The 21513-nt window shown below is 56.6% G+C and overlaps 1 protein-coding gene across 1 annotated transcript; it reads left to right on the top strand.

The window, feature by feature from the left end:
* The first annotated feature begins 1131 nt into the window (after nucleotides 1–1131).
* LOC121167514 (solute carrier family 22 member 5) lies at nucleotides 1132–20677 on the top strand. Its single transcript, XM_040996967.1, has 10 exons — nucleotides 1132–1573; nucleotides 7155–7258; nucleotides 11497–11651; nucleotides 12518–12689; nucleotides 13493–13619; nucleotides 15401–15501; nucleotides 16904–17118; nucleotides 18811–18993; nucleotides 20108–20243; nucleotides 20552–20677. Exons 1-10 carry the CDS (start codon nucleotides 1181–1183, stop codon nucleotides 20637–20639), a joined length of 1674 nt encoding a protein of 557 aa, XP_040852901.1. The 5' UTR covers nucleotides 1132–1180; the 3' UTR covers nucleotides 20640–20677.
* Nucleotides 20678–21513: the final 836 nt, after the last annotated feature.

Genomic DNA, 21513 nt, shown 5'->3' with positions numbered 1-21513 from the left:
AAGTGGAAGGGAACCCGGACTCTTACGACTGTGGGAAAGTGAAGCAAAGAACATAAGAAAAGTGGACATGTCCTTAGGACAAGAGCCTAATTGATGCACTTCCTGAGCCTCTAGGCATAATGTAACCTGCCATTTGTGTCATTCCAGATGGGTGACGTCAAAGGTGCGTGCGACCTAAGGTCATCCTTTCCCCAGTGCCCAGCTCATTATCATTTTCAGCACTGTCCCCAGAAGCATAGCAGATAAAGCACAGGCCACCCAGTTATATATCCCTGTCTGGGACACCGTTATCCTGAAAAAAAAAAATTATGTCTTCTCATCTAACGATGTATTTTCTACATCAGCAAACCTGATTCACTTGAGATCAACGTAGCTCCTCACCCTGTTAGCGCTGCTTTAGCACAGCCTCCTTGCGAGCTGTCTTTCCTTTTAATTACCAGTCAACTTCTGAGTTAACTATGCAGAAATAACTAATCTGAAGGGCACGTTTAATACGAGGCAAGTTAAATTTTTACATTTCCTTGAGAAAGTTAAAAAGAGCAACACAACATTTTGATGCAGAATAAAATCCAATAAGGGCATCTGAGAAGTCTCGGCAACAGGACTCTCCCACAACGGTCAGACGGAATCCTGGCAGCTCGGAGGCCACTCCCGCATCCTCTGCAGACCTGGGCAGTTACCGGGGACAGAGCACAGTCGCAGCCCCTGAGCCCTCCAGGCAGCGCGCCCACCCACCCCGGCCTCTGACGCCAACGCCTCGCCCGTCTCTCGGTGCCTCCCAGCAGTCTAGTTTTCGGATCCTCAGCGGCCGCCTCGGGGAGGCCGGGCTCGGGCCCCTGGCACCGGCCCCGCCACACGTGCGCGTGGCGGCCGGACCCGCCCACCCGCCGGGTCGCCCCGCCTGCGCCGCACCGCCGGCTGGCCAGCAGGGCGGGCCTTGCCGGCCCAGGCCCAGAGCCCGCCCCGGCTGGCGCCCTATGTAAGGCCGGCGGCGGCGGCGGTGCCCGGGCAGGGACGGGTGCTCGCCAGCCAGCTCGGCCGAAGGACGCTCTCCGGGTCGGCTCCTTGCTCTGTCCGGCGCCCGGGGACCCCGCGCGCACGCGCACGCGCCCTGCCCCGCCCCCCGCGCGCCGCAGTGTCCACCACCCCGGGCCTCACGTCCCGGGCGGCCGAGGGCGGCATGCGGGACTACGAGGAAGTGACCGCCTTCCTGGGCGAGTGGGGGCCCTTCCAGCGCCTCATCTTTTTCCTGCTCAGCGCCAGCATCATCCCCAACGGCTTCAACGGCCTGTCGTCCGTGTTCCTGATGGCGACCCCGGAGCACCACTGCCGGGTGCCCGACTCGGCGAACCTGAGCAGCGCGTGGCGCAACCACAGCGTCCCGCTGCTGCTGCAGAACGGCCGCGAGGTGCCCCACAGCTGTCGCCGCTACCGGCTTGCCACCATCGCCAACTTCTCGGCGCTGGGGCTGGAGCCTGGGCGCGACGTGGACCTGGAGCAGCTGGAGCAGGAGGGCTGCCTGGATGGCTGGGAGTACAGCCAGGACGTGTACCTGTCCACCATCGTGACCGAGGTGAGTACCATGCCCCGCCGCCTCTGGGGTCTGAGGTGCAGAGGAGGCAGCAACTGCATTAGCCACCCCAGGTCAGGTGCGCCCTCGCTCTGTCACTCCTCCCCAAAGCAGAACGCTGCGGTGGCGCTTCTGCATTGTGTGGCATCCCTCTGTGGGTAGGAGTCGGGCTGGTCACCCCTGAGGCCCCTGGGATGTCCTCTGGCTGCGCGTGAGATGGTACAGCATCCTTTTGCAGAAAGAAAGGAAATTGTCCCATTAGCTTTGATGACTAAAGGAAACACGTACCAGGCTTTGTCCACCTTTCCTGTCCATCCTTGCTGCGTGATGACAGCCTGGTCTTGCCCTGTGGAGAACTGAATTGACTTGGTGCCCAGGTCGCTTGTCATTCAGGAACCTTGAGGCCAAAGATACACATGTCTCCCTAGGCTGTTCTGTGGTGAACTGGCCACAGTGCTGAGTGTAAGTACACCCTTAGCTGACACAGGGTGTTAGTGGAGATCTTTGTCATGCCCCACCCCTTGGATTGTCCTCCTCATGTTTATGTCTGTCCCCTGGTGACCCTGCAGTCCCCGGAGGCTGATGTGCGTGCATGGTGCAGGTTTGACTTAGGCCCTGCCTCTCCCAGTTCGTGGAAGCATTGGCGGAACCCAGGTGGCAGCAAAGCCATACAAAGAGCCCTCTTTTATAGTTCTTTGTCACCTGTGTGTCAGGGTCAGGGATCCTGGGTTAGCGAAGGCTTGCTGGATGAGGAGGTAGCCGCTGAGTGGCTCTGAGGTGGCTCACCTGCAACAGTCCCCCCCCCCCCAAAAAAATGTGTGCCCAGTAGGAGGGTAGAGTTCATCAGGAGGGGAGGCCGTGGTGGGGGTGCCAGATGGCACTGGACATCACTGGAGACCGCTGCTGTTGTCCCCTCGGGCTCTAGGACTTGAGGTGTGCTTCCTTGGAGGCTCAGGCACACACATGTTTGTGCATGCAAGTCTGATGTTGCCGGCCCCTGTGCCTGCTCACTCCACCTGTGTAGTGGGAGTGTGACCTGACCCCTCTGGCAGTGATGTCACTGCAGTGTCCTGAGGCATTCTCTGGGCAGAAGGACAGAGCGGAGGTAGCTGACCATGGTTTGTGACTGACACACCCAAGATGGGGTGCAAAGTGGGTCCTCACCCCACACCTCCATCCTGGGTCCCCACCCTACACCTCCATCCTGGGTCCCACCCCACACCTCCATCCTGGGTCTCCATCCCATACCTCCATCCTGGGTCCCACCCCACACCTCCATCCTGGGTCCCCACCCCACACCTCCATCCTGGGTCCCACCCCACACCTCCATCCTGGGTCTCCATCCCATACCTCCATCCTGGGTCCCACCCCACACCTCCAACCTGGGTCCTCACCCCACATCTCCATCTGTTCCCTACCTGGAAGCCAGGGAGAACTAGGCGGGGACACAGCATCTGTGATGCTGCAAGGAAGCCAGACTTGATGACACAGGATTCTCCGTGTGTTCTGCAGGAGGCTGACTGAGCAAAGGAGAGGCTTGACCTTGAGGGCACTCTGGCCTGGCCCTGGGCTTGTGCCTGTATCCTGCCCCGAGGTCGGCAAGGGAGCAGCACCTCCCAGGCTGCCTGGGTGGTCTGCCTTATGTCCTTTTATCGGGTAGGCTACTAACTTAGCTGTTTGAACCGGTTTCGTAAGAACTGGGTGCCCTTTCACCTACTTCCAGGTTTCTGGCTTGGCAGGGAGGGAGGTTCCAAGGCAGCCCTTTGTTTGGGGATGTGGCGATGCCTGGTTGAAATCAAGGTGGACAGGCCCTGTGGTGAGCTGCCACATCCACATTATGACGGGGTGTTTTTCTTTTTTGGTCTAAGTTCTGCTTTATTTCAAATCCGAGCAGGCCCCATGACTGCCACAGCTTTTCCCTGGGCCTACCGAGTGTCTCCACGCCTGCCCTGTGCCCCAGAGCCCACGCAAAGCTGTTTGAATTCCCGTTCAAAGGTTTCTATAGAGACTGAAGCCTCAGGTCTCTTGTTTGTCTCCCCACCCTCTCACCCCGCTGACGTTCCTTGTTCAAGTCAAAGTACATGCACATGGCACTGAGCCTGGCAGTAGGTGCAGATCTTGCAGCTTGCCCAACTCCTGGCACAGTGCTTGCTGCAGAGGGAAGAACTTGGGAAACGTTGTTGGACAGGATGATGAATGATTTCAGGAGGCGTCTCTAAAGGGTGAGGAGAATGGACTGCAGATGGCAGGGAAACCTGGGGGTGTCAGAAAGGACCTGCCGGAGGATCTTCAGGATTCTCCATGCCATCTTGGGCTGGATACTGTGGGTCTGAAGCAAGGCATAGGATTTCCAAAGGAAGGGGACATGTGAAGGTTTGTGCTTCTGTCTTGCGAATGCTTGCATGGTTCGCATATTCTAGGCTGCCTGCCTCTCCCTCCGCCCTACCCCAGCTCACTTGGCCCACCTTGCATGCTTGTGCAATGCACAGGAAATGCCCCCTCCTCTGTGTCCCTGGATGGTCTCTCAGAGTGCCAGGGCTTCCTGTAAGCCCGCTCCCACCTGGAGACAGGAAGAACCCTTGGGAAGTGTACAGGCCTTCTAGGACCCTCCTCCTGGAGGTGGTGCAGACCCTTCTGCCTGCCTCTGCCAGGGCAGAGGGGCCCCTTGCCATCCCCATGGCTCCCGTGCAGGTTGAACCCCCTTCTCTGGCTGTGTAAAAACCATTGCCTGCTGGTTCAAGGATCTAATGGGAAATCAGGGAGCAAAGAAAATCACTCATCCTGGAGACTGGAACTTGGGTCTCTCCTGAGTCCCAGGTGGTAAAGCCCAAGAGCCAAGCCCAAGGCTCCCACAGCATGGTGTGGAAGCTTGGCAGCCGGTCTCTCTCCCCACGTGATCTCCCACTCCCTGCCCCAGCGTCCCTGCACTGTAGAGGACTTAGGGGACACTTTAGCTGTAACCTCTTGACCTCAGGAACTATAGCTGGAGGCAGCCCAGCAATCTGTGTCCATCTGATGCATAGGCCACTGGGTCATGGGCAGCGCTTATCTGCATGCTTGGCCACCGATGCACACCGGCTAGGTACATCTCAGGGAGAGCCGCTGCCCTCTGGCCGTTGGCTATGGCCCTTTCCTCCTCCAGCCAGTTCGTAGATCAGAACATGTTGTCCTGGGAGAATGATGTCATCTCTGCTTCCCACTACTGAAAAGCGTCCTGGGTCCTGTGTAAGGTGTGAGAGACACAGTGCTTGGGGTGTTTGGAGGGGTGGGGGGCAGGGGAGGGGATAACAGCTTTATTGAGAAACAGCTAACCTTTTCGAACTGCACATGAACGTGAAGTGTGCCTACAGTCCTGTGGAGCCAGAACTGTCAGAAAGGCACATTTCCAACCAGATAGCACAGTCACTTTGGACCCTTGTCAGAGTCGCTTCCAGCTTTCCCAGCTCACCCACCCAAGGGGTAACCTGGCAAGACCCACACATTCAAGTGGTAGCACAGACCAGCTGGTCCATAGCTGCTGTAGTCATGGCTGGGGAGCCAGGAGCTTAGTGCAGGGGCACAAGTACCTTTGTAAATGCATGAAGCAGAGTGTGTTTGGCCTGCACTCTGGGCTCCTCACCCTGTCCTCGAAGGAGAAGGCAGGCCAAGCCCCGGAGCCCATGGCAGCCTGCCCTGTCATGTTCAGGTAGGCAGGTGCATTGGCTGGGCCAGGACCCAGTCTGTGTTTGTTTCGGTAATCTGTCACGGGCCTCTATGGCTGGTGGGGAAGAAGTGTAATTGCTGGACACGGCACGGTAGCCTAGCAGCTAAAGTCCTCACCTTGAACACACTGGGATCCCATATGGGTGTTGGTTTTAATCCTGGCATCCCTGTTTCCCACCCAGCTCCCTCTTTGTAGCCTGGGAAAGCAAGGATGGCCCAAAGCCTTGGGACCCTGTACCTGTGTGGGAGACCTGGAAGAGGCTCCTGGCTCCTGGCTTCAGATTGGCACAGCTCTGGCTGTTGCGGCCACTGAGAGGAGTGAATCGATGGACAGAAGATCTTTCTCTTTGTCTCTCCTCACTGTATATCTGACTTTCTAATAAAAAATTTTTTTTAAATCTTTTTAAAAAGAAATGCAATTACTTTGGGAAGGACTGGTATCCAGGACCGTCCATGGTGTGCAGTGCCCACCATCACTCCTTTGAGTTACAAACCTGCCGGACTGAGGACCAGCCAGACCACATGGGGGAGGGGAGGCTGGAATGTCCTGGGCCCATGCCCAGAGCAGAGTCTCACAGGGCTTCAGGTAGCCCCTGGTCTGGCCAGCCTGGAGTCTGTTCTAGGGAGACCTGACAAAAGACCACAAAGCCCCAGAACTACCATAGTGACTGTGGGGATCCGACATGGCTCAGCCTCGGCAGCCCCTGACCCTCACACAGACAGGCTGAGAAATGGCTAGCAGCCCGTTAGTCATTGGGTCTTCTCAGTTACTGCAGAGGTAACACCTGCTGCGTGGAAGGGAGATGCACCTGAACACCAGAGTGGGCCCTGAAGCTCAGCCTGGCTGCCGAGACTCTCAGCTCCGCCTGGCCCCTGACCCTGGACTTTGTTTCAGCAGCCATGGGAGACATGTCTGGGTGCTGCCACTGCTGAGGCCACGAAGATGGGAGGCTACAGCAGCTTGAGTGGTCAGGCCTTGGTGCCCACGCAGACCCCACTCTGAGCGCTTGTGGGTGTGTCTGACCAGGAGTAGAAAGCCAGCAGCTGCCCCTGTGAGCCAGGCCACCCACCATGGACATTCTCTGTGTCTGGCCACCCCCCAACCACTCTCAGAGGTACCAGGCAGATGTGTGCGCACTGTCCAGCAGGGCAAAGAAACAGATTTACACTTCCCCATTGGAAGAGAGGCTTTGTTACAGACTGCTGGTCAACCCTGCTGCCTGTGTCCATGCCTCAGGGGCGGCAGGCTATGCACTCCGCAGGCAGGTATCTGCAGAGGCAGCCGCTGAGCTCTGTCTTCTGGGAAAGGTTTTCCTGGGAACCGCCAAGGTTCCTGTAGTGGCATCCTTCCTTTTTGACTTCATGTTAGGCCAGGACAGCCTGGTGTCTGTGGCTTCAGCCACTGACCCCTTACTTCACCTCCGGGCCTTTTTCCCACTTGTGTGAGCTATGGCTCCTACCCTTATCTCTGTTGTATGAGTAGGAAAGTTTAGGCACACAGGCATGTGTGACCCCAAAGTCAGCTTCCGGGCTCAGGGCCCTCAGCTGCAGCCAGGCCTCCAGACTGGTGAGCAGCATCAGGAATGCCCACTGCAATGCCACAGGGAAGATCCTGGGGTTGCTGGGCCAGGATGGGAACAGGTCCAGGGGCTGCCCCCTCAGCTCCCCTCCTAGTGCACTCGTGCCAGTGGGGAGTTGGCACAAGACTTTCCCTTTCTCTGGATGGAAGCAGACAGTGGGACACAGGTGCCCACTGTCAGCCCTGCCACCCAGGACAGCCACGCCCACTGGGTGGAGGTCACACACCCAGAGCGTGCTGGTTTCTCACGAAGTCTTGGATTTGTTGAAAAGTGACTGACGTGTACCTTTGCTCCTCTTCTAGTGGGACCTGGTGTGTGACGACGACTGGAAGGCCCCGCTCAGCATCTCCTTGTTTTTCGTGGGTGTGCTGGTAGGCTCCTTCATCTCGGGGCAGCTGTCAGACAGGTAAGACATCCACTTTGGCACCAAGTGAGGAGCCCGGCCTGGCCCGTGTGTCCTAGTCCACTCGTATGTGCGTGAGCCTGGCTTGCCTCGTGTGGGTTAACGTGGCCCTCTTGTGCCCCTAGGGATGGGAGAGGGCAGACAGTACCCACATATGCATGTGTGCCATAATGTATATCTAGGGGCGGCTGTCCTGGGGTTGGGGGTAGGAGGCACGTCTGTATTCCCAGGACCAGCATTCTGTGTGTGAGGTGAGAAGAGCAGAGCCCGGGGTCCCTGGGGGTGATGTCGCTGTGCTCTGAGGTTTACCATCGTGGCGGTCACTGTAAGGCAAGGGACAGTGCTGTTGTACGCCAATTCTCATGAGCAGGCTGTTTGTGCCATTCTGAAACTTTTCATTTGAGTTCCTTTCATGGCTTTAAGAGTCACGAAACCCTTGAAATGACCAGCCAAACACTGGCAAGTGGGTGCGTATGTGAGCGATTCTGGGAGCGAGGTCAGCGGCTTTCCTCCCGTCCTTCAGGGGAGGGGTCTGTCAGGGGGTCTCTCCCAGCAACCCAAGGCCGGAGGTCCCTAGCCACACGGACACGCGGGAACCCACACACAGCTGCAGCAGAAGGCTCCCGCAGGCCTTTGTGCCGGTCAAGGGCATCTCCCTGAGGAGCACGGCCACTTGACCCTGCAGCGCGAGCTGTGCTGGCGTTTTGTCCCATTTCCACCCATGGGTCACTGTCTTTGCCTGCGGAGTCTTTCTGAGACATTCACGCTTGGGTATTTTTCAACAGTTTATCTCTCAGAGGTTGTCCAGTAGCTGAAGAAAGGAAAGTTCTGTGTTAGCCACTTAACTCAGAGGTTACTGTGCCCTGCCCCCATTCTGTGTTTGGGTTCAAGCTCCAGATCTATTTCTGTGAGTTTGATTGGGGTTCCTCTATAGGTCACTTGATTTTTCTCACATGCACATTTAAGGATTTTTTCCTTTTGTTCAACTGAGGAGAGCTTGATTATCATGTGTCTTGGTGAAGGTTGCTTTTTGTCAACCCTGTTGGGAGTCCTGTGCCCCTCTTGGATATTGTTTCCTAATTCTTTCTCTAGATTAGGGAAGTTTTCATCTATTATTTCATTGAATACACCTTTAATCCCAGTTGCTCTTTCTGTGCCTTCTGGAACTCCCATAATTCTTATGTTGGGCCTTTTAATTGTATCTTTTAATTCCTGGATACTTTTAGCTTGGCCTAGCTCTGCTTCCAGCTTTTTGTTTGTTTCCCCATGGTGACAGGAAATATCTTCCAATTCTGATATTCTTTCTTCTGCTTCATTCATTCTATTTTTTAGACTCTCCACTGTACTTTTAATTTGCTCCACTGTATTCTTAACTTCTGAAATGTCAGCTTTCATTTGATTCATTTCCTGTGTAACAAATTCTTTAAATTCTTTGAACTCTTGTATTATGTGCTTCTCATTGTTGGTCAGAAGCTTTATAATAAGTTTTCTGAATTCTGTGTCCCCCATTTTTTCAATGTCTTCCTCAGTTAACTCTGAGGGTGGTAGAGGCTTTTGTTCCTTTACTGGGGAGTCTTCAGTAACATTCATTGTGCCTCTGTCTCTTAACTTTTGACATTGCAATCCAATTTAGTGCATTTTTCTCCTTAGTGAAAATGTCTAAGATATATTACCTACACATCTATAAGTCAGTCTTTATGTACAATGTCCTGGAAGACGCCAGCTGTTCCAGATAACTGGTTTATCAGCAGCACTGATCTTGTCTAAACACACAAGATGGTGGCTGGCAGAGCACTGCCGAAGAGCCAGGGCTGTTGGCTTTCTGATCCGGGGACCACACAGATCCGACTTGCTTCCAATGCAGCTCCCTACTAGTACACACCCAGGGAGGTAGCAGGTCAGAGCTCAGGTCCCTGTCACCCGTGTGGGACAGCCGGATTGCCTTCCCGGCTCCTGACCTCTGCCTGTGGCAGTCATTTCAGTAATGAACTCATGTGTGTGTGTGTGTGTGTGTGAAATAAATTTAAAAATTTAGAAACAATGATGACCATGAAGTAAAGACCGCCATTTGCATTGTACGAATGGGGACAGTGCTCCATAGAGAGGTCAGTAAAGTGTCCCCAGGTGCACAGCTGGCACAGGGAAGAGCACCCTTGCTGGGCATGGACCGCTGGGCATGGACCACCATGCTAGGTCCCTGTTCTTCTGGAACTCTCCCTGCGAGAGGAAGTATGTGAAAGAACCAGCTGAGGAAGTGAGTGTGACCCTGGGCTGTGCTGAGCGAGACAGGACAGGGTGTGGAGGCAGCGTTTCAGCAGAAGTCTCAGCGGCCTCCCTGCTGGGAGAAGCCTTGGCTGAGGGTTGGACGGTAGATAGAAGGACCAGATGAAGGGGTGGAAGGAAGGAGCGTCTGGCAGAGAAAGCAGCCTGATCTCCAGGCAAAAGCTCCGCAAGAGATAGAGGGACAGAAGACTCTGCCGGAACGGTGATGGAGAGATGAAGACACTGAATTTAGGGTGACCTGAGAACCTCACGTGGGGACCTGGAGGGGACAGTTGGAGATGAAGACAGAAGTTTGCAGGAACACATTTGGGAATTGTCTGCTAGTGGAGGACTCATTGATGTTCAAGTCCCTGCCTCTCTCCTTCAATCCAGCTTCCCGCTAAAGCATTCTGGGCAGCAGCAAAGAGCAGCCCAAGTGCGTGGGCCTCTGCCACCCACAGGGGAGACCTGGAGGCCGTCCTAGGCCGCTGCCTGCTAGCTGACCCAACCCTAGCAGCTGCAGGCTTTTGGAGAGCAAACTGGTGGATGAGCAATTTCTCTCTCCCCTTTTCAAATAAATGAACGCCGTTTTAAATATTGTCGGCAGCGCAGTTTTGTTTTAAAGTCAGGCCATTGAAGTCCAGTAAGGGACAGAGTCAAGGGTATGGCTGCTCTGCCTGCAGCCCCTGCCTTCAGCTCCCAGCGCCCTCATTCACACTCTCGTGCACCCCCCCACGGAAGGCCCAGGGCACCCGCGGGGGGGGGGGAGGGGACAGAGGCCTCATTAATTACCTAAGAGCAGCAGAGTGCTACCTGTCGCCTCATCTGGGATACCAGCAGTAACTTTCTACAGGGAACGAAAATGCCATCAGAAAGTCAAGAGCGGTTAAAATAGTCCTTTGTCATCACAGCCTTTCATAGGTGGCTGTGACCACCTGCCTGTGCACACTGTGAGAGGCCCAGCCCAAGGAAGCAGCAAACGGGCGGTGTGGTGTGGTGTTTCCTGTGTTAGCAGGGGTGTGTGTGTGTGTGTGTGTACACATGCAGCAAGTGGGAGCTGCCGTGCACTGAGGCTTTGTGAAGGCCCCTCAGGACCTTCTTCCTCTCCCTTCCCAGGGGAGGGCAGCAGGGTAAAGGTCAGGCCTGTTTTCCGTGCAGTGAGGCCTGCTCCTCGGTTAGCCTGGGGAGCACACTGCTTATGTAACAGTCCAGGACACACTGACGTCTTTCTACCCTGGCCCTGTGAGCAGGGTCAGCGGAGGCCAGGCCATTTTTTTTTTTTAATTGGAAAGTCAGAGTCACAGAGAGAAGGGGAGACAGAAAGTTCTTTTGTCCACCAGTTCACTCCTCAAGTGGCTGCAGCAGCTGGAGCTAAGCTGATCTGAAGCCAGGAGCCAGGAGCTTCTTTTGCATGTCCCGTGTGGGTGCAGGGTCCCAAGGCTTTGGGCCGTCCTTGACGGCTTTTCCAGGCTACAAGCAAGGGAAGTGGAGCAGCTGGGACATGAACCAACATGCAGTCCCAGTGCATGCAAGGCGAGAACTTTAGCCACTAGGCTACTGCACTGGGCCCCCACAACCATCTTTAATAAAAAGCTATCTCACAGCCTTGACCCTTGTAGGCCTGGCTTCTTTGGAGTGGTGTCTCTCTCAGTTTGCTGTCATCAGGGAGAGCATCCCTGGTCGCCTGGTTCTCCACCAGGCTTCTCCCTCATCTCTCAGAGAGCTGGGCGCTATGGTCTTGGTGCACATGTCTCGCTGGGTAGTCCTGTGGCTGTTGGACTGATATAAGTGTGCTGACCCAGCCCTGGTGCCCACCATGGAGTGGGAGGAGCCCAGGGACAGGGAGTGACCCCGGCTGCAGGGCTCCTGGTGACCTTCTCTACGACCCCTGTCTGGACACATGAGGTGGGAGCGGGGGGATTAAAGCCCTCGTGGTACGGCCTGTTCCCACCGCCTCCTCCCTCCCTCTTCCTCCCCAGGTTTGGCCGTAAGAATGTGCTGTTTGTGACCATGGCCATGCAGACGGGCTTCAGCTTCGTGCAGGTCTTCTCCACAAACTTCGAGATGTTCACTGTGCTGTTTGTCCTCGTAGGCATGGGCCAGATCTCCAACTACGTGGCAGCATTTGTCCTGGGTACGGCCATCAAGTCAGTCACGCGTGCTGGGTCCCATGTTCACCGACAGCTGGCCCCCACCCTTCCAGTGTCCCTCAAGGGATGTGGTCTCTGGCAGTGCTGGCTGCCCAGGGCACCCAGTCCACCCAGTTCCCAGGCCTGCAGACTGAAGCAGCCAGTCGCCAGCACGCCCCAACAACCCGTCCTCGTGTTTCCAGTTCCCTAAAGGCCTCTGGGGTGCAGAGCCTTGGTGTAGGTGTTACCCGGTGGCCATCTTGCTAAGCCTCTTCCAGAGCCTGCCAGTCTCAACAAGAGCCTGCCCCAGCCAGGGTGAGGTCCCTGGGGAAAGGAGGGAGGCAGGAAGGCAGAGTGAGGGCTGTGAGTGGCAGGTGTACCAGCCAGCCCTGCCTCCTCCGTGGAGTGCTGGGCCCTGACCAACCCCCACCCCCACCCCGTCCAGGGCTGTCACTCAAGTGGCCTGCCCACCCATCCTCTCTGACCCTGTGCCAGGCTCTTTGTTTTCAGGCCCCAGGGGTTGAATGCGGAAGGGGTGATTGTTTTCAGTGTAATGGGAGCCTTTTTTCCTTGAAGGGTGATAGTCAGCAGGTGTGGCTCCAGGACGCCTTCATCTCCTGCGGGAGGGGTTTCAGGGCGTCCTGAGAGGGCCGCAGTGTCTCCCCCTGGTGATGGGCAGAAGGATCTGAGTTCAGAATCTCCTCCTTCCCCCACGTCCCCACCCCCAGGCTCAGGAACCGGGCCAAGACAGTTCTGGCCGCCACCTTGTCTGTGAGCTGAAAGCTGAGACCATGGCTGGCCCACTCACGGGGAAGTAACCCGAATTAAAATGCCTCCCTGACCCCCTCCCTCCCTCCCTCGTGTCGAACAGGAACAGAAATTCTCAGCAAGTCGGTCCGGATCGTGTTCTCGACGTTGGGCGTGTGCATCTTCTACGCAGTGGGCTTCATGGTGCTGCCGCTGATCGCCTACTTCATCCGGGACTGGCGGATGCTGCTGCTGGCGCTGACGGCGCCCGGGGTGCTGTGCGCCGCGCTGTGGTGGTGCGTGAGGAGCGGGGCGGGACCTGCTCGGGCGCTTCTCCCGGCTGGTCACCAGAGGGCAGCAGCAGCCCAGGGGCCCTCGGCCGTCTCCCGACGTTCTCTGCCCTCAGAAGTGCCCGAGCAGGGTGGTACTTCAGCCCGCTCCGGCAGGCCTGTTCCCGACCTGTGCCGAGCTGACCCAAGTGCAAGGAGAGGAGGACGAAACTGGGGCCATGGGTGGCTCAGACCCCGGGCAGCCTCGGCTGCCAGCTGTGTGGTGTGTGGAGGCCGCTGGAGCTGCCAGTTTCCGAGGAAGAGAGAGAGAGAAAGGGAGGGAGGGAGGGAGGGAGAGAGACTGAAGGGCAAGAGGAGGCTGCTCTCTATCCAGGAGACGGCGCCTAGTCAGGGGCCCAGCAGGTGCAGGGGAAGGGGCGATCCGTGGCCCACGTGGGGCAGACTGCATTTCAGGGCAGGATGGGAGAGGAGATCGTGTGGTGGGGCCCCTTCACGGTGAGCAGCAAATGCCCACAGAGGCACCCACCCACCCAGGGATGCCTGGGCTGGGGCAGGAGCTGGCCCAGCTAGTGACAGGCAGCAGGAGCCATCTTGGGCCCGGCTGTCTCCTTAGGCCCCAGCAGGGGGCCACCACACTCTTCCTGTGGCTGCAGTCCCCAGGACCGGCCCGAGGCATTTTCCCCCGGAGCTCACACGCAGGGTCACCCCCCGAACCCACACGTGCCAGCTCCGCGTGGGGGAGCCGCCGGCCCCGTTGCCCGGCCCCATTGGCAGGGTCGCCTCCCTGAGGTTGCCACCCCTGCCTCCAGGTTCATCCCGGAGTCTCCCCGCTGGCTCATCTCCCAGGGACGCTTTGCAGAGGCAGAGGTCATCATCCACAAGGCCGCCAAGATCAACGGTGTCCTGGCCCCTGCCACCATCTTCGACCAGAGTGAGGTGAGCGGCCTCGTGGCCACGCCCCGTGACCACGCCCGCCGGGCCCTTCCATGACCACGCCCACCACAGCCCTTCCCTGTGACCACACCCATCACAGCTCTGTCCCGTGGCCACGCCCACCACAGCCCGGCCCTGTAGTCACGCCCACCAAGCTCTTACCTGTGGTCATGCCCTCCATAGCTCTGCTCCCCATAACCACGCCCACCAACAGCCCTGCTCCCCATGAGCACGCCCACCAACAGCCCTGCCCCGTGCCCCGTGACCACGCCCATCGCAGCCCTTCCCCATAACCACGCCCACCACTGCAGTTGCCCATACACATCTGTCCCCCAAGCAAGCCCTCCCTCTGAGCCTTAGAAGTCCTAGGGGACAACTCCCTCCACCCAACCTCTGTGGTCTTTGCAGACAGTATTTGGGCTTTAATGCTTCTGTCCACTTCCTATCCAGGCAGTTGTATGCTTAGACCGTTAGTTTCCATGATAAACACCCTTCCTGAATGCCAGGTCTCTCTCAAAGTTGGCATTTGTGGGGTGGAAAGTGGGGGGATCATGGCCCCTTGTGCCTACTAAGGTGGCCTGTTAGACATGAAGAAACCCTGTGTGTATCAGGCCCAGCGTGAACACCCTTAGGGTGAGACACAGGACACCTCCTCCTGCCCTGTCCCAGCAGTCAGCCCTCTCAGCTGGAGCCCTGTGGTCATCAGGCTCCTCCTGGCAGGCCCTGTTCTTGCACTCCCCAATGGGGCTGGGCTCCACCCAGGTCCTGTTCCCCTGCACCTCCTCTTCCAGCAGGCAGTTCTCCCGGGTCTCTCCCTTCAAGCAGAGCCCAGAAGCTGACCACCAGTGGCCGACAGAGCTCTGTAGGCATGCCTGGGCTGCTGGGTAGGCAAGGGCCTGGCCCCTGTGGGTATGTACACTGCAGGCATGCTACAGGACCTCAGCACTTGCCATACAAATCGGGTGAGAGGAGCCAGCCACTGCGGCCAGCGGAGGGGCCGAGGGCTAGGGCCATCGGCTGCCCCCTCTGGTGTCCAGGCTGCGTGGTGGCCCGGGAGCAGCTCCTGCTGAGCACACGGAGTGTGGCAAAGAGGGTTTCTGAGACAGGGTCAGTCTGGGTGAAGCCACACTCCCACTCTTCCCCTGGCATCCTTGAGGAAATGAAGCTATTTCCAGGGATCCGGGAGTCAGCAGCTTGACCTTTGGTTGAACTGCGAACCCTGGGAAAAACACAGCCCAAAGCTGGGTTTGCTTAAGAAAACAGCCTCCTTGTGTTTAGACGTGTGGCTTATTAATGGCCTTGCCTGTGCCAAACTTCATAGGAAGTCACACTGGGTGAAGCTCAGGTCAATTTTCCTGTTTTTCTGTTTGATGTTTCCCCCTGCCTCCCTGGAAGTAGACCAGTAACTACACGGTCCAAGGGCTCAAAAACACTGATTGTTTCACAACGTCAGATCAATATAGGACACAGGCTGTTTTCTCTCTGTGACTCAGAGGGCCAGGAGCCAGGCCCTGGTGGAATATTTGCAGGGTCCCCCTCCTGCCATTTGGGATGTGGCCACTGACCAGACAACCCCAGGGAGGGGTGGAGGGTGGTGCGCTTGAACCTCTGCCCTCAGTGCACCCCAAGGGAGCGCTCCCCCACCCTTTTCCTCTGATTTGCATGTGAAGATGGCTCCCTGCCACCAAGCCCCACAGAACCAGGGTGCCAGGCACATCCCCGAGTGCTCCATCTCTGCCCTGCCCTCTCTCCCTCCCACACCCTGAGTCATGTTGTCTCTGCAGCTACAAGACCTAAACTCCAAGAAACAAGCGTCTCACCGCATCCTGGATCTACTGCAAACCCGGAACATCAGAATGGTCACCATCATGTCCATAATCCTGTGGTGTGTACATACGTGACACCTGCCGACACTAGACACTCTGGGTGTGGCTGTGACACCTGCCACATCGCAGACAAGCCTCAGAGCCCATGCGTGTGGTTGGAGTACAAGGGCTATGTCCCAAGACCACCGGGAGCCCTGAGCCTACCACCCTTGTCCCCATGATGGGACTTTGGGGCGGGGATGAGGATAAGGTGGCTGTGCAGTTTGCTTGGAGATATTGTGTGGTCCTGACTGAGTCCTTGCTCTCCATCCATCCCAGCTGAGTTCTCCTCCTATCTAGTCTCAGAGGTGGCTGGGAGGGCAGGTACAACATGGAGCTGTGGAAGCAGAGCATGCTGCTTGCGGGGAGCTCACCCACACCCAGCAGTCAGGGCCCTGGCCCATGCATCCTCATTCAGCCTCCATCTGATAAGACCTCGCTCAAGTGCCAGTGAGGGGCTTGTCAGGTACCCAAGTGCCTGAGTAGCTTGTGCTGGTCAGGCAGACCGTTGAGTTGGGCAGGGACTACCTGAGCAATGGGCAAAGAGTACAGACTCACCCCGGAGTCCTTATCACCAGGATCTTCCAGCTTTGGGTCACCCAACTGTGCTGCTGTCAATGGGCCAGGGTCCCTCCGGGAAAGGCACTGCTCCCTGAGTTGGCCTGCTGATAAGACTCGCAGGGAGCCTGCACCTGCCAGCCTTCAGGGACCCCCTCCCAACTCCTCCAGGCTCGGCTCCCTGCTCTGGGCTTCCAGGGACACGTCCCCTCCTCTTCCCCTTCCTCATTCCAGCTGTGCTTTCCACCTGCAGAGGGGTCAAAAGCTGTCTGACCCTTAAAGCAGTGGGTGTCAACAGCAGAGAGGATGTCTCCCGGGGACAGGGTGTGGACAAGGACACTGAGGGAATGTGTGGAAGACACAAGGCAGCTCCACCATGCGACACCACCACCCTTCTACACAGCTACAGAGGGCTTTGTGCCAGCTGCCCCAGACCAGCCCCTTCCTGGCCGGTCAGCGCAGGTAGTCCACAGGCTCTGGCTCCAAACCATTTGAGCTCATGTTGTGTCCTGTGTTGTCTTATCTCTTCCCCCCTTTCCCTGGCATCTTCCTCCTTGGCAGCTGCTGGATGCCAAGAGATTCAGAGAAGAGGGAAGTGGCTGCTGTGGCTCATGGCAGTGGGAAGACAGGTGGGGGTGACTGTTTTAGTGAAGGCCCTCGGGCCCAGGCACATTTGCCATGTGTGGGCATGGAAGCTGGCGCCAAGCTCACAATGCAGCCTTGCTATGACCTGTTCAGGCCAGATGTCAGAGGTGGGGGGATGGGGAGGATTTACTGAAATGACTGTGTGCCAAGTCGTGCTGTTGGGAGAGGCGCGTGTGGTTAGTGCTTCTCCAGCTCTGCTCTCCCCCCCCCCCATTCTAGGATGACCATCTCCGTGGGCTACTTCGGACTGTCCTTGGACACGCCTAACCTGCATGGGGACATCTACCTGAACTGCTTCTTGTCGGCAGTGGTGGAGGTGCCGGCGTATGTGCTGGCCTGGCTGCTGCTGCGATACCTGCCCCGGCGCTACTCCATGGCCGCCGCCCTCTTCCTGGGCGGAGGTGTGCTGCTCTTCGTGCAGCTGGTCCCTTCAGGTACGGACCTCGGGACCCTACAGCCCTTGGCTCTGCTTTTTTTTTTTTTTTCTAATTTCCTTCTAAAGTTAATTAATTTATTTGGAAGGTAGAGTCAGAGACAGAGACAAAAATCTTCTATCCACTTGCTCCCTTGGCTCCCTTGCCAAATGGCTGTAATGGCCAGAGCTGAGCTGGTCAGACGCTAAGAGCTTCCTCTGGGCCTCACACATGGGTGCAGGGTCTCAAGCGCTTGGGCCTCCTCTGCAGCTTCCCTAGGCATGTTATCAGGGAGTTGGATCAAAAGTGGAGCAGCAGGACTCAAACTGGTCCCCATATGAGATGCCAGCGCCATAGGCAGAGGCTTAACCTAATACAGCAAGGCGCTGGCCCCAACTTGGGTCTACTGTCTTCCTCATTTGAGATGGAGGACCAGATTGGGTCCTTTGCAGCTCCCCTGCATTGATGCATTCTTGACTTGTCTCTGGAAACCAGAACACTCTTCCTGCCTTGGGCTGTGAGGGCATGGGAGGGAGCAGAGGCTGGGGCTGTCACTCAGCGTGACTCCCTGCCCACATTCCTGCACCCAGCTTTGTTTGCCTCTCCAGAGTCAGGGGGAGGCAAGAGAGGCAGCCCCATTGTTCCTTTGCTGGCCCTGTCTTCATGCAACACACAGCTGAGGAGTGCCTGATCTGGGCCAGGCAGCTGGCCCAGCACTGATGGTAGAGAAGTCTGGAGGCCCACCCAGCTCCCAGGCTCAGGGGGCTCTGGGCCTTGCCACGGAAGACACCAAACATGTTAACACAATGCTCATAGCTCAGCTCGTGTGTCCTCCTATGGAGAAAAAGTACAAGGCAGCAGGGAGTTGGCTCAGGGCGCCCAGAACATTTCAGGAAGAAGCCCCAGCACAGTGAATGCCAGAGCAGAGGGGACCTGGCACATTTGAGGAGAGAGGACGCTGGGAAGAATGGGAAGAATGGGAGCAGGGGGCCAGGTCACACAGAGGGTCTCCCAGGTGGTTGGCAGAACGTGATTTCTGAAGTTGTCATGCTTGTCTACAGGTAGGCGGGAGGTAGCCCTTGCCCACAAGCTTCTAGAACAGTGCATGGGCCCTCATCTGGCCTCTGTGTGGCATCATTTTTGCACTTCTGGGTTCAAGAGTCACCGGTGGTCTCTCTGGGGGCTATGGGCCGGGAACACTGACTGAGGGAGCAGTCCCAGTATGACATAGCCAAAGGAGGAGCTCTGAATGGGTGCAGACACACCTGAAATCCAGTGACCCCCGCACGGTTCAGCCTCCCCTCACTGGACCATGAGGAGGAAAGCTGGGCCACACAGGAGTTCCTTCCCGAGGTTTCCATGGCCCACGTGCTTCTTTGCATCTGAGCAGAATGAAAGCAAGCAGTGACAGTCATGCAGTGGTTGCTTGGCATGTGCAGTAGGAGGCTGTAGGGTGGCAGACCTAACTGTGGGGAAATAGGGTGGTGCAGGAGCTGCCCCTGGTGGGCTGTGGGATAAGCAGCCCACTCACTCACCGCACCACAGGCCCCAGCCTCCCCTCGGGAATCAACTCGGAAGCACTTCTTGTCTGTAGCCCTTTATCCCACCACAGGAAGTCATAAGAGAGAATCAGAGGAGAAAGAAACAGAGCTGTCATGGCAGCACCCCTGGGGTGGATGTCCACTCCCACCTCCTTTATCTTTGCCTCTCTAGACTTGTACTACTTGGCTACCATCCTGGTGATGATGGGCAAGTTTGGAGTCACTGCTGCCTTCTCCATGGTCTACGTGTACACGGCTGAGCTGTACCCAACCGTGGTCAGAAACATGGGCGTGGGCGTCAGCTCCATGGCATCCCGTCTTGGCAGCATCCTGTCACCCTATTTCGTGTACCTGGGTAAGTCCCAGGGTTCCCCTGGCATGCTGGGGCAACAGGATGGAAGCACTCACCAGCTCTCACAATGCGGAAGGGGAAGACACTCCCATTCCAACTTGGGACTAGCTAATGAGCTAGATGGTTTGGCATTTTTTTAAAGCTTCCTCTAGCTTCTGTTGTAGAATTCAGTTCATCCTAAGGCACTGCAGAGTGGTTTAGGAAGCCACTGGTCTTGCCTAAAGAACTTACTTCTTTGAATTAATCTTTAAAAAAAGAAGAAGAAATACTGATTTGGGAGACACTACAAAACATAGAATTCACACCTGCTGGTTCCCTCCCCACATGCCCACAGCTAGGACTGTGCAGGGGCTGAAGCTGGGGACCCAGTCATCTGAGCCATCACCACTGCCTCCCCGAGTCCACACTAACAGGAAGCTAGGGGCAGGGGCCAGAGAAAGGTACTCAACATAGTCACCCTAGTGTGGGACACAGGCAATTTAACCAGCATCCTAGCTGCTAGGTCAAGCGCCCACATGCTGGGATTAGCATCCATAAGACACCTGAAGGGCAAAGATGTTCCCTCTTGACTCTGGAGGTCTGACCAATTCTGAATTGTTGACCCATGGAGCACTTCACACCGCGCTTCATGCTCTGTCCACATGACTCATGCTATTCCATGTGGCAGGTACCAACAATCCCTCAAAGTCACATCCCCACGGTGGCTGCTGTTCCTTCCACGTGCCCAGCCATCGCCTCTCCAAAGGAATGGTGCCTACTTCAAGGATGCTCAGTGAGCACATGGCGCTGCCCAGCAAGCAGCGTCATCATCTGGTCTGGCTGAAAGCCTACCACACAGAGTCTGCCGCATGTCGCGCAAGGGAGCACATGCTTGTGCCCAGATAAGCACCTGCTGGTACTCAGAAACCCAACACAGGGGAATAAGAATAATCATGTTCAGCTCCACCCCGCCCTACGCCTGCATGGGAACAAGTCACAGTCCTACAGCTTGAACCATGGCAAGTGCTGAGGACAGTAGGACAGTAGGGTAGGCAGTTCCCTTTAGAGAGTCCTGGGTGATAAAGGGACAGTAGGGTACAAGTCTAACAGCAAGCCGGGGCCTCTGTCCTCACCGCAGGTGCCTACGACCGCTTCCTGCCTTACATTCTCATGGGGAGCCTGACCATCCTGACCGCCATCCTCACCTTGTTCCTCCCAGAGAGCTTCGGCGTTCCCCTACCAGACACCATTGACCAGATGCTGAGGGTCAAAGGGTAAGGGCCTCTTCCTTCTCAGGGCTGATGTGGTGGGGCTGGGTCAGGGCTGGGCAGGGTCCTCCTTGGAGGCCATCCCAGTGGAATGTCACCAGAGCGTGTCCACCAGAGGGTGTATAAGGTGAAGTGTGTGTCCCTGGTCTGACACTGAGCAGAAATCACCAGGCATACATGTCCATGGGGATGGGAATCCCAGGGACAGGGGCAGCAGCCGGCAGAGACCTTCCAGCCTCTGCTGTCCTTCTAACCCAGCAGGCGTCTTTTTCCAGGATCAGTGTCTGCCATCTGACTGGCTTGTTTTTAAATAGATTGAAATACAGGCACAACCCAAACCACACGAAGATACTGAGAGACAGCGAAGAGAGCCCGGCAATACTTAAGAGCACAGCGTTTTAGCAGCCTCCAGTGAAGGGGAATGACTGCGCCCTGACACAGGAGGCCATGCAGACCCCCGGTCATCCAGGGACACGGGCGTATGCTGTGGATCCTGTCAACCTGCGTGTGACCGGCTCGCAGACAGGCCTTGATGGCCACCGTGGCCACTCCCTACTACAGGGGGCACAATGCACTGGACCTAATGAGCTCTGGAAGAAGGCCAGAACTTGGCACTGAAACCTGCCTGAAGAGGCCACCTGGAGAGAGTGCAGGGTTTCCCCTGCCTGGCCCCCGCTGCCCAGTAAAAGTGGATTTTAGAGGAAAAGAATTTCACTGGGAATTTGACCCCTCACCTTGTCTCCATCATATAGGATGGTAACTGGGACCACTGCTAAAGGTCACAGGCTTCAGCCCACATCAAGGTGGTCAAGGCAAGGGGCCCTGGGCAGAGGCTGGGACACCAGGGAGCAGGGATCCACAAACTCCTGACCCCACTGCTGCCTCAGGAGACAGGTTTACATCTGATCAAAGCTCCAGGCTTGTGTGGGCACATCCCATGTGCATCATTGTCGCGTCCCAAGGGTTTACTTTCTGCCATGGTGTACATCAGGCTTGTTGCCACTCTAGTGCCTGCCTTAGATGAGGCATGAAGGAAGACGAGCCTCCTCCTCCCTCAAAACTGTCCAGGGACTTTGTGGCCTCGTTCATCTGTCTGTTGTGCCTCTTTCTCCTTAACTTATTTGCCCTGCAGTCTAGATTTTGGGAAGGCTGGTTTCTCAGCCTTCTAGTCTGTGCCTTGTTTGTTGTTGTTGTTGTTGTTTTGTTTCATTTTTGTTACTCAGAATCATACTTTCACCAGCCTCTGGTAGCTGCCTCTGGTGGCTGCCGTGTAAGG

The sequence above is a fragment of the Ochotona curzoniae genome, unplaced genomic scaffold (genome assembly GCF_017591425.1).
Source record: "Ochotona curzoniae isolate NIBS_2020 unplaced genomic scaffold, NIBS_Ocur_1.0 patch380, whole genome shotgun sequence".
Lineage (NCBI taxonomy): Eukaryota > Metazoa > Chordata > Mammalia > Lagomorpha > Ochotonidae > Ochotona > Ochotona curzoniae.
This window is presented reverse-complemented; position numbering and strand designations above follow the sequence as displayed.

Bases quoted from the DNA above. Each gene is read 5' to 3' on its own strand.
- LOC121167514 (XM_040996967.1), top strand. From the start codon at position 1,181: ATGCGGGACTACGAGGAAGTGACCGCCTTCCTGGGCGAGTGGGGGCCC. The intron at 11,652-12,517 runs GTACGGCCATCA...CGTGTCGAACAG, and splicing joins CGTGGCAGCATTTGTCCTGG to GAACAGAAATTCTCAGCAAG. The intron at 13,620-15,400 runs GTGAGCGGCCTC...TTGTCTCTGCAG, and splicing joins CCATCTTCGACCAGAGTGAG to CTACAAGACCTAAACTCCAA.